This window comes from Dipodomys merriami, unplaced genomic scaffold, assembly GCF_024711535.1.
Source record: "Dipodomys merriami isolate MVZ:Mamm:240054 unplaced genomic scaffold, mDipMer1.0.p SCAF_50, whole genome shotgun sequence".
NCBI lineage: Eukaryota > Metazoa > Chordata > Mammalia > Rodentia > Heteromyidae > Dipodomys > Dipodomys merriami.
In genome coordinates, this window is record NW_027206069.1 from 6,848,078 (window position 1) to 6,863,317 (window position 15,240).

Consider the following 15,240-nt stretch of genomic DNA (forward strand, 5'->3'; position numbering starts at 1 on the left):
GTCTGATGGGCAGAGGCTTGGCTGGGCGTCTGCTCATGAAACATCGGGCATAATGTAGGTTCTTAGTACAAATGAGGACCCTTAGTTTTCCCTGCATCCGCGCCCAGTGAAGAAACAAACACACAGAGGTAAGACCAGCCAATCCTGATCATTAGCATGTACCTCTTCTGCCCCTGTGTGGCATTCGGGGTTATTGCAAGGGCTTCGCCAGTGAGTATTATTCAGAGTGAATATTACTTATTTCCCCCTTACCTTAGAATTTACCTCTGTTGAGCTCTCAAATCTGTTCTGCCATCTCTTCATGTTTAGGTTTCCATTAAGTGCATGGGTTTGTCATCAGTTTCCCTCACTAGTTTGCAAATCCTCAGAAGGAAGAGACCTGCTCTGTGAACATGTTACGTGAATTGCAAGTGCTTTCCAGATCTTCTTCTTTGCTCTCTCACAAGCTTCTGTGGCAAGGCCTATTTTCTGTGCACCACACAACGTGAGGGCTGGAAGGTGGGGCAGGGAGACCACACTTGAGAGAGAGAAGGAAGGTGGCTGTTAGGGGACAGAGGGCAAGCGACAATCCGCACAGAAAGAGGACTGCAGAGGACGGTGGGACGAGGCGACAACATTGGCTATCGCAGGCAGGAGTCGGGAGATGCATTCTAGGACAGCTCCAGGATCTTGTAATGCTCTACATTGAGGGCCAGGGCAGCTGTGGCTGGAGAAGATTCCAGAATCCTACTCTGAGCAAGAACAGGAAGGACCCTGAATGCTGAGTAAGATGTACAAATTCACCCAGCCAGAGAGCACACGTTTAACAGAATTAAACGGCCATGAAGGATAGGAAGCTCCATTGCTTCTGCCTTGAACTGTCTGTTGTCTTCGCTGACAGAAGGTCAGACTAAAAGTTTTGACCTTACCAAGGCCATTTTAGAAATAACACATTATTCCGACATCTGAAATTTATACCCACTAAAACCCCACGTCTTGAAAAGGCAATGGTTTATTTATTTTTTTGGAAGTTGATCTTAAAAAAGACACGACTCATTTTTAGAGGTAGGCATGTGTAACCTTCTAGAATTTTAGAAAGCTCAAGATCCAGATCCAGATCTCTGACCATTTGCAAATAGAATTATTATTATTATTATTATTATTACTATTGCTAGAAGAAAATTTTCTCTCCAGAGAGCTTAATTATCATGTCAGCAGATGGCAGCCCAGGATTCACTGAAGAGGTTATCTTCAGCTTGTAAGAATAAAGAAGAAAATGGAATCAAAATGAAATATAACTGGTTGGAATGGAAGGTTAAAATAAATTAAGGTGGAAACCTTAATAATTCTTTGTGTGTATGTGTGCTGGTTCTGGAGTTTGAACTCAGGGCCTAGGCACTGTTCCTCAATTTTGTTTGTTTTTGTTGTTCAAGGCTAGTACTCTACCAATTGAGCCACAGCTCCACTTCTGGATTTTTGGTGGTTAATTGGCTTTCTTGCCTGGGATGGCTTTGAACTAAGCTCAAATCTCAGCCTTCTGAGTAGCTAGGATTACAGGTATGAGCCACTGGTGCCCCGCTTCAAATTCTTTAGACTATATCTGAAGCTTTATAAGTGTGGAAAAAGACTGAGCCTACAGCTCATAATTTACTTCCAAGTCACCTTTGAAGATTGGCTATGTATTCACTTTCCATTGCTAGTGACGTAATATCCAGACCAGGTAAATTATAAAGAAAGCAGCTCTGTTTTAGCTCATGGTTCTGACCCACGGCTACATGTGATGGCATTGTTGGCAGCATCCCAAGGTGGTGTAGACAAGGCCAGGGAAGGAAGGAATGGATGCCTTTCCCCTTGTCAAATGGGTTCCTTTATAAAACATAATTTTGGTTCCACATTCAGGAAGCAATTCTTACCACAAATCAACTTACAATGCACCCATATTAATTTTTCTTCTGCTTCTTTTAGTATCCTGTCGTTTTGTGAGCAACTCTTCTGTTGATGAAGAACATGTATCCGTGTATGCTTTGAAGTGGTTTTCTATCCAACAAAGCCACTCTGGTCTCCGTGGCTTTTCAAAGGGTGTGATTTGATTTCACAGTTGAAGTATCCTTAATTGGGTCTGGTAGGATGAAGAGGGGCCTCTGTAGGATTGTCAATACTCATAGTTAGCCAGCAGGGGGCACCGGTGTTCAATAAATAGACCTCTTCTTACTGGTTAAACTCCCAAACGGTTTGCTTTATCTTACCCAGGTGAACTGGCAAAGCTAGACTTCAGGGGAGGCACCTCTGCTGGAGAGAGGAGGGGGAGAGATTCCTATTGACAGAGCCTGGAGGAATTGGAACACCACTCCAGAACACCCCAAACTGAGTAAATACTGAGCCTTCTGTAGCTGGATGGGCTGTGATACAAGCTCCACGAATTTCTATTAGCTTCCCACTCAGGGCCACTCCGGGTAGCTTTCCCTAAGCTGTACCTGAAGACCCTTTAGGAAATGCCAATGTGCAGCGCCCTCTGCTGGGTGCTTCTAGCCATGACCGAGCAGCTCTTCCTGCAAGGTTATTATAGATCCACTCTCTCCCAAGGGTGCTTCTGTGAGGAGAGGCAGGGGCTCCACCAGCCAATGGGTCCTGGGCCTTCCCAGTCACCTACGAGCCCCAGATGTATTAATTCTGTAGCGATCTGGCCTGGATTGTTGCTGTGTGGAGCAGAGAGAGAGCCTGGCTTCTCACTCCAGTGCTGCTGCTGGCCGACTCCTGAGCTGCAGGCCGGCTTCTCCCCCTCCAAGGGTGTCACCTGAGGGTGCAGGTGAAGCTGTGATGTACGTGGAGCTCTTCCTGAATTTCCCAGGGGCCCTGACTCAGGATGCCAGCAATGGTGGTGTGAGCTACACATCCGGTGTCTTTTGTCTCTGTGAGCTGGGATGAGGCTGGGTCAGAGGCCGCCCACAGGCTCTCTGCCTCCCCCAAGGCCAGCAGGGCTCCTGGGAACGGCTGCTCCAGGAACATGCAGCTCCTCGGAAGCACACGCGTTCCCACACCTGCTCAGCCCCCGGAACCAGGGCTGTGGGTAGGGCTGGCAATAGGAGATGGCCGCTGGGGATTCTGACTCATCGTGGAAAAATCCAGCCTTTCTGTAGCCCATCTCACAAATCAAGCAGAACCTAGACCCTGCCAGACATCTCTCTCTCTCTCTCCCTCTCTCTCTCCTTCCCCCAACCATGTGTACACACAACCAGGCATGTGCACACATGCACACATACATGTGCACAGCACACACTATGTCGGACGGTGGTCTGAGACACACCAAAAAAAATGAGAACATTTATTTGAATCTTCTGTGATGCATGAGTTGGGCAGCTCTGGGTACAGTCGGCTCTGAAGGGGATGAGGAGCTGGTTTTATCGTTTTCCCGATGGGAGCCAAGTGGAGGAAGAATTCATTTGGTTAACATTTGAACCGTTGCTTTTATCTAGACTGTCTGCTAGGAAGGTCAAGATAATATAACTAAAGCTCAGTTGGCTCCGTGTGACCGGGTGAACTTGTGTTCAGTTTTCTTTTAGATTAAGGAGTTAGGGTTCAGTCTGAGTACATTAGAACCCAGGGTGTTAGTGCTACAGCTCAATTCCCTCTCCCTGCATTAAATTCTTTTAGCCATGAAGACTGGGTCTTCCCATACTGCTCAGAACTTCAGAAAGTGCATTGCTGCAATGTTTGCCCACGGCAACGGGCACTGGACATTCATAGTCCCAGCTGCCTGCCCGTGTATTCTCACCAATAATAACAACCCTACACATAACAGCACCTACCAATAATAACAGCACCTACACATAAAAATAACCCACTGTGGGGAAACAGGACGCAGAGGCCCTGAAGTGAAGTTTAAGAGAAAGGTGTCACATTTCACCTCGTGTTGATAAAAAGCAAGTCCACACACACACACACACACACACACACACACACACACACACATACACACATACACACAGAGATAATCCAAGGCAGGAAGAGAAAGGAGAGCAAATGCTGTACAGGGCTGGGGGCGCTATCTTTGGAATATGGGATGTCACCCAGAGGAGGAGGGGGTGGCGTGGCCTTGCAGTGGGGAGACTGGACTGGGTACAGAGGGGGCCACTTCAGCCAAGGCCCCCAAGGAAGCTTAGCTCAGAGAAAAGAGTCCTCTGGGTGCGGATGGACACACTGCACGAGTCATGCGTTTGGCGCAAGGGGCCCTGGGGTCACAAAGACTCCTTGGCCAGCTTGATTTCCCTGCATCGACTTTCTTGAGCCCCCATGGCTGGTGGCCATCCAGTCTTGGATGGATGAGGTGCAGGCGGGTTAAGCTCCACATTGGTGGTACTTGGAGGACAGCTCAGATTCGACGTCACTTCTGTGTCCGGCTCACTGCCCACCTCTGCCTGTGCCTGGTCCAGACGGTGCTGTTGGCCAGCAGCTGCGGGCATGCACGCACTTCATCCGGTGTTGCTGTCATTCACAGGGACCGATGCCCCAGGCCACAGGGAGCCAGGTGCGCCGGGCCTCGCGCACATCTCTGCAGGCTCCCATGTCCTGGAGAGCGTTCTCAGACCACCTGGCTCCCTGGGGGGAGAAGGGGGCACTAAGGATGGCTGCCGGGCGTGAAATGTGTTCCAGATGGAAAAACCACCGGCCAAGGAGGGCCTTGGGCGTGGGGGAGCTGACCCAGTTCTTCCAGTGCCTCGGAGGAGCTGCTGTGCCTAAAACCTCACGTCCATCCTCCCTGGTCAGAACCTGCCTGCCTCGTGGTCTCTGCTGTGGTAGTCTGGGGAGCTGCCTCCGACCCCCAGGGACCTCTGCTATCCCCCCACCCAAAGTCGGGAGCCAGGATAGCCAGAGAGAGCACTGGATCAGGAGTCCCAGAGCCAGTCCAGCTCTACCTCCTCCCTCCTTCTCTGGGGGAGTCCTCTCTGGGCCTCCATGATTCCTGCTTTCCTTGTATCGTCAGAGATGCTGGGCTTAGGGTCTGAGCATGGCCTTCGTGAGCCGTGTGACCTGCGGTGCATCAGTGTGTCTCAGTGACCCTGTCTGTGAAATGGGAGATCAGATTAGAGATGACTGCTGCTGGGAGCTCTTCTCAATGTGGGCGTTCATGGGAGGTACGTCTTTCTCTCTCCTGACAAACAGTGGATCTAGGAAGCAGGGATTTAGCCGGGTGCTGGTAACTCATGCCTGGAATCCCAGCTACTCAGGAGGCTGAGAGCTGAGGATCCTGGTTCAAAGTAAGCCAAGGAAGGGAAGTCTATGAGACATATCTCAGACTAAGTAGCCAAAAGCCAGAAGTGGAGCTGTGGCTCAAGTGGTAAAGCACCAGCTTTGAGCACAAAGGCTGAATAAAAGAGTGTGAGGTCCTGAGTTCAAGCTCCGATACCAGCATCTAAGCAGAGATTTCTTGTTCATCTTTGACCTTTGGTGTCTGCAATTGCACACAGAAGGTCATTGAGAACAGCTAGACAAGGAATTCAATGAAAATACAAGTCACTGCGTGGAAACGGTCCTCCGTGGGCCGATGGGCTGGGTGGGCCTCTTCACAGGGAGGATTCTGACCTGGGAGCTCTAAACATGTGTCCAGCGGCTGGATCTGTTCAAAGGTACGGTGTGTAGTGGCCTACCAACTTCAGGATGAGCCAGGCAGGCTCAGGGAGGTGCGGGGCTCGCGGGGCCCCCCTTGGCTGCTCCTCCTCTTATTCTCTGTGTAGCTCCAGCGTCTTTGCTGTCCCAGGGCCCCCAAAGAGGACGTGCTTAACCCACAGCCACAATGGTCTACCCTTCCAGAACCTTCCCCTGCATCAGTGAGCTCTGTGCCTGGCAAGCAATGAGCAGTCACAAGCAATAGGATAGTTGGCACAATGGGCACCACTGGTTGGGTGAGGGTGGGGTCATTACGCAATGGGGCCTTGCAGAAGAGTGCCGGCTCTTCCCCTGCACCAGGAATGCAGTGAAGACGGAGCCCGGCGGAGCCCAGGCAGGGCTCAGGCAGGGCTCTGGACGGCGGAGCCCAAGCAGGGCTCCGGACCTGGCATCTGTCTGCTTTCTCACTGTTTCGCTTGCATGTGTGTATATGGTTCATGGAGCACATGTCCATGCACATTTGGGGGATAGTGGTCTTGCATGCTTGGCATGTTGCATGTGGTATGTATGAATGTGTAGTGTGTCTGTGTGGGCATATAAGTGTGCTATGCATTGTGTGATTATATGTGTGTGGCATGTGTAGGGCAGGTGTGTGGTATATATTGTTAGGAGTGTGATATGTGTTGTGGTGTTTATGGCACATGTGTATGTGAGTGGTGTGTGCATGTGTGTGTATGTATGTTATCTTTGTGTGGCATTTGTACCACCTTGTGGCATATATGTTTGCATGGTGTATTTGTATGTGTGTGATGTATGTGTGTATTGCATGCATGCATTGTGTTTAGGCAGATGTGTAATATGTATAGTAAATGTTTATATGTGCCTGTGTATGTGTATGTGGTATCTGCTTTGTGTTTATGGTGACATGCTATGTGGCATGTGTGTTGCATATGATATGTGTGTAGTGCACATATATGTATTGTGTACATAAGAGTGTTTATGTGTGTCTTTGTGTGGTGTGTTTTTATGTGCTGTGTACTTTTCTGTGGTGTGTAATATATGCATGTATGATGTGTATGTGTGTTTCCTGTGTCTAAGCATTTGTATGTGTGTTGTGTATATGGTATGTGTTGGGGGGGGTGGCATATGTGTGTGTGGAGTATATTATGTTTGTGTGCTGTGTATGGTGTGTGGGTGTGTGTTGTGGCTTGTGTACATGGTATATGGCTTGTATGTGGTGTGTGATGTGTGTGTGCATGATGTGTGTATGTAGTGTGTATGCTGTGTGTGGTATGCACTGGTGTGTGTATTGCTATATGGATGTGGTATGTAAGTATATGATCTACGTGGTGTGTTGTGTGTGGTGTGTGTATGACATTTGTGTGCTAGTGTGCATGTGTCTCCCTCTGTGTACACATGGGCCCCCTCCATCTCTCTGGAGGTGACCCTAACCCTGCCTCCATGGAGGCAGCTGGATCTCCACTCCCTACTCCTCCCCCTCCCTCTCTCCTCCCTTTCCCTCCCTCCCCCTCCTTCCTCCTCTCTCACCCTCCCTTCTCCCTCTCCCTCCCTCTCTGCTCTTTCCCTCTCCCTCTTTCCTCATCCTTCTTGAAGAAATGGAAGGAAGAGACAGGGAGAGAGAGAGAGACAGAGGCAGAGACACAGACAGAGAGGGAGACAGAGACAGAGAGAGAGGGAGCGAGGGAGGGAAACCTCTCCTTTCTCCTCCTCCCTCCTGTCCTCCTTCCCATCCCCCTTCCCTCCCTTCTTTCTTTCCCTCCTTCCCTCCTCCCCCTTCCTTCTCCCTCCCCCTCCCTTTCTCCTCTCTCCCTTTCCCTCCCTTCCTCCTTCCCATCCCTCTCTCTCCCTTCCTCCTTCCCCTCCCTCCCCCTCCCTCTGTCCTCTCTCCCCCCCTCCTCTCCCTCTCCCCCTGTCCTCCCCAGTCTCACCCCATTAGCCAAGGAAGGAGGGGAAGGAACGCTGCACTAGCGGCTCTGGCTCCCAGCGTTATTAAGCACAGCGCTTGTTCCTGGCCTATTCTTAGTTCTGGCAGGTTCTAGAGGAGGAAGATGGATTCCACCTCTGCTCAGGAACAGCAAGTTCATTGCAAGTAGCATCACCACAGGGAGATGCCAATGTGATGAAGCCTTAGAATATAACCAGCCTCCCGGACACAGGGGTTTCCCCTCTCTCGCTTCGCTCCCTCGCTCCCTCGCTCTCTGTCTCTATTTCCTGACTCCCTCCCCTCCCCTCCCTGTCTCTCTTCCTTCCATTTCTTCAAGAAAAGAATTGAAAGTGTGTGTGCTCAGACGGTGTAAAGGTCGTGGGCCTGGGACTAGGGAGGCTTCCGTGGCAGTCTCATCTGTGGTGCTGCCAGCTGTCAGGTGGTGTGTGTGTGTGTGTGTGTGTGTGTGTGTGTGTGTGTGGTATGTGTGGTGTGTGTGTTGGTGTGGTGGTGTGTGTGTTGGTGTGTGTGGTGTGTGCTGTGTGTGTGGTGTATGTGAGTGGTGTGTGTGTGTGGTGTGTGTGGTGTGGTGTGTGTGTGTGTGGTGTGTGGTGTGTGGTGGTGTGTGTGGTGTGTGTGTGGTGTGTGTGTGGTGTGTGTGCTGTGTGTGTGGTGTATTGAGTGGTGTGTATGTGGTATGTGTATGTGTGTGGTGTGTGGTGGTGTGTGTGGTGTGTGTGGTGTGTGTGTATGTGGTGTGTGTGGTGGTGTGTGGTGGTGTGTGTGTGGTGTGTGGTGTGTGTGGTGTGTGTGTGTGGTGTGTGGTGTGTGTGTGTGGTGTGTGTGGTGGTGTGTGGTGGTGTGTGGTGTGTGGTGGAGTGTGTGGTGTGTGTGTGGTGTGTATGGTCTGTGTGTGTGGTGTGTGTGGTGTGTGTATGTGGTGTGTGTGGTGGTGTGTGGCAGTGTGTGTGTGGTGTGTGTGGTGTGTGTGTATGTGGTGTGTGTGGTATGTGTGTGGTATGTGTGGTGGCGTGTGTGGTGGTGTGTGTGTGGTGTGTGTGGTGTGTATGGTGTGTGTGTGTGGTATGTGTGTGGTGTGTGTATGTGGTGTGTGGTGGTGTGTGTGTGGTGTGTGTGGGGTGTGGTGTGTGGTGTGTGTGGTAGTCTATGTGGTGGTGTGTGTGTGGTGTGGGGGTGTGGTGTGTGTGGTGGTGTGTGGTGGTGTGTGTGTGGTGTTTGTGGTATGTGTGTGTGGTGTGTGTATGCTATTTGTGTAGTGTGTATGGTGTATGTAGCATGTGTATGTGTGTATGGTTTATGTGGTATTATGCTATGTGTGGTGTGTGTGGTGTGGTGGTATGTGTGTGGTGTATGTGGTGGTATGTGGTGGTGTGTATATGGTATTTGTGTAGTGTGTGGTATGTGTAGTGTGTATGTGTGTATGGTATATGAGGAATGTATGTTGTATATGGTATGTATGTGGGGGAGGGTGTGGTGTGTGGTGTTGTGTGTATGGTATTTGTGTAGTGTGTGTGGTATGTGTGTATATGTGTTATGTGTATGTTATGAGTGTGGTGTATATGGTGTTGTGTGATGTTGTGTGTGTATATGGTATTTGTGTAGTGTGTATATGTGGCATGTGTGTAATGGTGTGTGTGGTATATATGGTGGTGTGTGGTGTTGTGTGTGTATGGTATTTGTGTAGTGTGTGGTATGTGTAGTGTGTATGTGTGTATAGTATATGTGGTATGTATGGTCTATGTGGTATGTATGTGGTATGTATGTATTGTGTATGGTATTGTGTGGTGTTGTATGTGTATGGTATTTGTGTAGTGTGTGTGGTATGCATAGTATGTATGTGTATATGGTATATGTGGTATGTTTGTTGTATGTGGTATGCGTGTAGTGTGTGTGGTGTGTGTGTATGGTACTTGTGTAGTGTGTGTGGTGTGTGTAGTGTGTATATGTGTACGGTATATGTGGTATGTATGCTGTAGGTGTTGTGTGTGTGGTGTGTGTGTATGGTACTTGTGTAGTGTGTGTGGTGTGTGTCGTGTGTATGTGTGTACAGTGTATGTGGTATGTATGCTGTAGATGGTGTGTGTGGGGAGGAGAGAGGGGTGGTTATCTCTCTGAGCCGCTCCCCGTGCCAGCTGTAATTAGGGGATCAGATCTTTGGCTGGCTGGAGGGACCTGAAATGAGCAGATGGACAGAAGTGATGCTGTCTGCCAGGTGCACAGTAGGTGCTCAATAAACGCTGGTGCACGTGGCCTGCTCTGATCCCCGTGCCATAGCTCCTCATGGTCACAGTGATGACGGGGACGAGGGAGAGCTGGAAGCTGGGCCGGGGGCTGTGTGACCCTGTGTCTCTGTCTCCAACAGTAAGAGGCCTAGGCGTTCTCCCCTGTGGGGCTGAGTGAGGACTTGGAGGTGATCTTCCGTGAGCCCCAAGGTCAGGATGCTGAGGATGTTAGAGGGGGGATGCCTGTCTAGAGGGGGTGGCCCCCCGGCACCCCGAGTGCTGAGATGTGGCTGGAGCTGCGTGGGGCACCTCCAGGACAAGGAGGTGGCTCAGTGGGGGCCTTGGCTGGGCCAGGGAGCAGCCCAGGCCGGTCTGCCGCCAGCCCTGCCTCCCACCACGCTTGGGAACCAGCAGGCCCTGCGGAAGGGGAAGGAACCTGGGCTGCTGGAGGAGGGGAGGTGGAGTCCGGCTGTGGAGGCTGGGGGCCCTTGGGTGTGAACGGAGCGGCACAGCGCTCTCCGGAGAGCGGCGTGTAATTGGTGCTATTGCCTGCAAGGCCTCCTCCGTTCCCAGAAGAGCTTCTCGAAAGAACAGGTGCAGCAAGGAGCTCTTAAAGTGTTGGTGACCAAGCCGCCATGGGTCAGGCTACCGAACAGAGAAGAATGGGCAGGCAAGTGGAGCAAGGATATTCTAGAGGCCACCTGCAGAGGGCGCTCGAAGCAGGAGGGCGGGGAGGGGAGGGCTCAGCAAGAGTCGTCTGGTGTCTATACTACAGTGATTATGTTGTACCTGCCCAGGAAGATTCTAGAAGCTCTGGGCAGTGACTTCTGGGGCAGGGGGGATTCCTGGTCTTTCATCTCATTAGCTTCCCAGTCTTCACACACGCTGTGTGCACCATGGAGGTCCTTCTACACACAGTCATGCGCTCAGGAAGGTGTGTGACCGGGGGCACAAATGGACCTGCATCACTGACAACCTGAATAATGGGCGCTGCTTTGTCACCTCCCCCGCCCCTCGAGTCCTTCAGTTTTGAATTCTTGCCAACAACTATGGCAATGTGGACGCTGGATTTTCTCCTCCGCTCCCTTGGGGATGGAGGCCTGGGTTACTCTCGATCCTTTGCCTCCCATAATCGCGAGATGGACATGTTTGGACGTGTCTCTTTGGTTGGCTGTGGCGCTCACTCTGGGGTCGGGGTGAGGGTGGGCTGGTGAGTGGCGGCCATCAGCACGCCCAGCTCTTACCTGAGCGGTGACTGCAGGGCCTGCGCACCACAGCATCATGGGAGAGCGGCCCCACGCTCATGCTCAGACTGTGCCAGCGGCCTGCTTTCTCACAACACAGCCCTTGGATCCTAAGCATTATCTCATGTGAATTTGTACTTATTTGAATGCTGGCCCTGAGGGGTCCTGGGCCAGAACTAGCTACTGAATCTTTTGTGCCTCAGTTTCCTCACTTTTGCTGGCTGTGGAGATTCACTGTGCTTGGCCTAGAGTCACTGCTCAGTCACTACTCGGTTAATGCCAGCCGCTTCTTGTCTGCGCTTCTTACCACAGGGAGACGCCACGTACCCAAGGTCAGACGGCCTGGGTGGCCACGCCACGGGGCTGCCTTTGAAGGGACGTTGCTTTGAAGTGGATTTTTTTAAGTTTTGTGAAGTAATCTTCTGTGGTGCAATAGGAAATATTGGAGTGGAGGCAAATGGACAGTGGCTTTCATTTTGTAGAGTCATTTCTGGAAGCTGCCCTGCCTTTCATTCTGGCTAAAGAGACAGAGGTCCGTGTCTGTAGGCTGGCAGTACATGGCATCTGGGGTCCTGGCCCCAGGGGAGCTAAAATCTCCTGGGGATTTTAGCCCAGAGTTAACCAGTACCGGACCTCAGGAGGCAGGCACAGATCAATCACAGAGAAAACAAAACAACAACCAACATTGACAGGTTGAGCATAATTGATCGAGGCCCTGGAGAGATACGACTGGTTATGATATGAAGATAAAGGAGTGATGCTGATACCCAAAGAAGAATGTCAAATAATATTACTCTGGCAGTCTTAGACGTAACAGCACTTCCTGACAATTGCTTTAAATCCAGAACACACGAAGCCTCTAAATAAAGGCCTCTGGAGGTCTGGGTCTCCGGACAGGAGATTAGCCAGACGCGTGGATCCACAGAGCCCCAGGGTGAGTGTGGGCTCTGGGTGAGTGTCTGCACCAGGAAGTCGTTTTCACTCGAGAGTCAGGGCTTTCACATTCCTCAGCCAACTTCTCCCTCCTTCATCCCTTCCTGTCATAACCAGCAGTAGAAATGGAGCTGTACCCAAGGAGCACGCTGTCTTTCCAGGGTCTCCTGTGTTTTTCTGTGGGGTTTGGGGCCCATGGATCAAAAGGAAGCAGGCTGAGCATTGGGAGGTTCAGCTGTGCCCGACAGCCACCCAACCCAGTCTTGCTTGCTCTGGACGTGAGTGCATGGTTGGCCAATGCGGAAACTCAGGCCTTGGTTGGAGGAGCAGAGGCTCGGGAGTCACAGGGGATCTGCTTCCATCTGGCACTCTGGTATCCACCATGCTGGCCAGCCCCAGAAGGGGGATCTACTCAAGGAGCCATTGGGCCAATGTTTCCTCATCGGTTGGGGTAAAAGGGAATGGGAGAAGGAGTGTGGAAAGAAGGAAGAGGAGCGGGGAGGGAGGGTGAGGGGAAGAGGGAATTCTTCCCCATTCACTCTATGGCAAAGCCCTGCTCTTCTGGTTGGACCAGCTTCCAGGTCCTGTTGACTCTGGCTGACCGCCATGTCCTGGACTAGCTCTTGATTTCATGACCCATCCCTACTGATGAAGATGAAGCAGTGCACAGTCAGCCCTGGATCCAGAATACGTTCCTCAGCTTTCATATCACTACACGGCAGGGGGGTTGAGAAGCTGGCTGAGATGCTGAGAAATCAGCCAGGGTCTACTCCACACGCTTCCAGGATTCCAGACTTAAGAAGGGAGGAGATACATCTCTCTAGAGCACAAGCCCAGGGAGGGACATACAAGACTCATCTCTGTGGTACCAGTGGGGATGAGGGGCTCATCCCAGGGTCCTGAATGCTGTCTGAGTGCCCCTGAGTGGTTGGGGAGCTGAGGGAAATGGGGGGGATCAGATGGACAGAAATTTGTGGAGGGAAGAGCAGAGGTAGGTACAGAAGCTGGAAAGCGCCACATTACCTAACTGTACCTAACTGTAACCCTCTGGTGGAGGCTTTGCTTCGTGGCCTACTCCCCGCCCTGCGGACACAGCAGCCGATGATGAATGTGCGGATGCAAAGGTGCTGCCCAGAGCACACGGGTGTGTGTGTGGGGAAGATGAATAGAATCAATACTTGCTCCTCCATGATTGGGGTTTGAGGATGGCAGAGCTGACTCTAACCCAACAGCAAGTCAGAATGTCTACTTTCTCCTCTTCATCAGACAATCTCAGCAATGGCCAGTGAGCTATATCTGCTCAAAAGGGTCTTATTTGGTTTTGTGGGCCACTGACCAATAATCATGACCCAGTGATAGGCTCTTTTCCCTTTGTGTTAGTGTCTCTAAGTCTCTCTTGGGAGACTCCTCTCCTCTCTTTCCCTCCTCCCCCTCCTCTACTTCCTCTTGCTCCTCCTTTTTCTCCTCCTCCTCTCTCTGTCTGTCATCTTTGTCTCTTTCTGCCTCTCTATCTCTTTTTTTATCTGTATCTGACAGTGTTTCATGTAAATACCCTACAAATATCTATGTTAACCACTAGAGATTCACAGAATATATTCACAACGCTCAGTCTTCTTGAGAGAATTCACACAGCCACTGCAACACAGAGAAGGTTCTCACTCTTACAAATGGTGATGCCACCACTAGGCTACAGGCAGGGCTGGACCACAGCATCTTAGGGGACTTTTCCAGGGAAGCATTTCTTGGCCTTGGCACAAAGGAAGGTACCTGGAAGATTTAGCTTGACCTAGAACTCAGAACCAGGAACCTAGCCCTTCTCTATGGATGTCCCTGTGGCAGACTCTGGTGACACCAGTGAGTCAGTTCAGCTCTTGCTTCAAGGAGCCCAGAGTCCAACAGCCTCCCAGGTGCCATGTGCCACAGGGACAGCAGAGTCCTGCTTGCCAGAACAGCTGTATTTCCCTTGATGGTGGCCAGTCATCTCTGATCTCATTTGCCTGGGCATGGAGTAGACTTCAGGGCCTCTCTGTCTCTCCCACATGTAGACGCTCAGAGGCTTGGAGTGCTACTTTCAGGAACCAGAAGCGATGGTTGCTGTCCATGGTTCTGACTAGCCCAGGTGTGCTGAATTTGGGGTGGAAATTCCTGGGAACTTGGATCCCTAAGATCTGTCCTGGACTTTCCCCCACTATGTCTAACATCCATCCAATCACCTGTCCTTAGCCAAGTGGTAGCTGAAGTGGGCAGGGTGCAGGGTGAGTGGGAGGCGTGGCTTTCTTTGCCTCTTGAAAGAGGGATGCAGACCCAGAACTTGGTTCTTCTCATTGGGCGTAGAGGCCTGGGGCCCAGCAGCCTCGAGGCTTGGGGGATGAGCCTGGGTTCTTGGGGGATGGGTGCAAGTTCTTGGGGGATGGGTGTGGGTTCTTGGGGGTTGGATATGGATTCTTGACTCAGGAAGACCCCTAATGCCTCAGTGTGATTCTGTCTCTTTTCCCACTCCAAATGTGCCAGGTGGGGAGCCCAGGTCTCCTGGTAGCATCACGGCATCACGGTGCCCTCTGTCTGCATTAGAACCATCCTATAGATGTCCTTCTGGGAGAAGGCCCTGCCCCAGGCCCTGGGTGAGCTACTGGCCAGATCTGTCTACAAACCAGGACAATATACAGTGGGTTATTGGATGATACTCATGGAGCACTGGGTACCCCAGCCCCACTGTCTTTGTGAATTAAGGATTTTGGCTTCATTCCTGGGTTATGCTAGCCTCACCAAGGGTGTAGAGCTATTATGTGCAATTATGGAGAATCATTTAGCAAATGATTAGGGACAGAGAGCAAACAAATCACTGTTTCCAAAATTGTTCTCTAATCACATTGCAATCCTCAGAACTCAGGGCAAATATTAGCATAATTAGTCACTGCCTACCTTGTCAGCCATAAGGACTTCATTTCCAGTTAGGTTTGGGGGGACTGGTGCCCAGTCCAGGAGCAGACTGAAGTTTTGTCCAAGGTCACCTTCTGCATTCTGAGCCCCTCCCTCTGGACAGAGACTCAAGTCAGTGCTGAGGCCTCCTCCGCCGTTACCTGATCCAGGCTGGGCCATCATCCACAGTCAGCTCTGCACAACCTTCCTGTCGATTCAGACTGTCTTTGGTGTGACCTGTCGCATCCTTCGTGCCCAAAAGAGGAGGAAGTGACTGTCAGTGGCCGGGCGCAGCCTTTGTTGCTCCACTGGCTGCTTGGACAGCCAGGGGAGCCTGGAGATTCACAGGAAGCAGATGACTTCTAGGTGAGAT

General features: G+C 51.2%; 1 protein-coding gene across 1 annotated transcript in view; it reads right to left on the reverse strand.

Annotated features, from left to right (window-relative positions):
* CUNH14orf132 (chromosome unknown C14orf132 homolog) overlaps positions 1-15,105 on the reverse strand; it is a 58,503-nt gene extending 43,398 nt beyond the window's left edge. The window contains exon 1 of the mRNA XM_069997633.1: positions 14,871-15,105. Within this exon, the coding sequence (XP_069853734.1) occupies positions 14,871-15,050 (180 nt within the window). The 5' untranslated portion in view covers positions 15,051-15,105. The remainder of the gene's footprint in view (positions 1-14,870) is intronic.
* Positions 15,106-15,240: the final 135 nt, after the last annotated feature.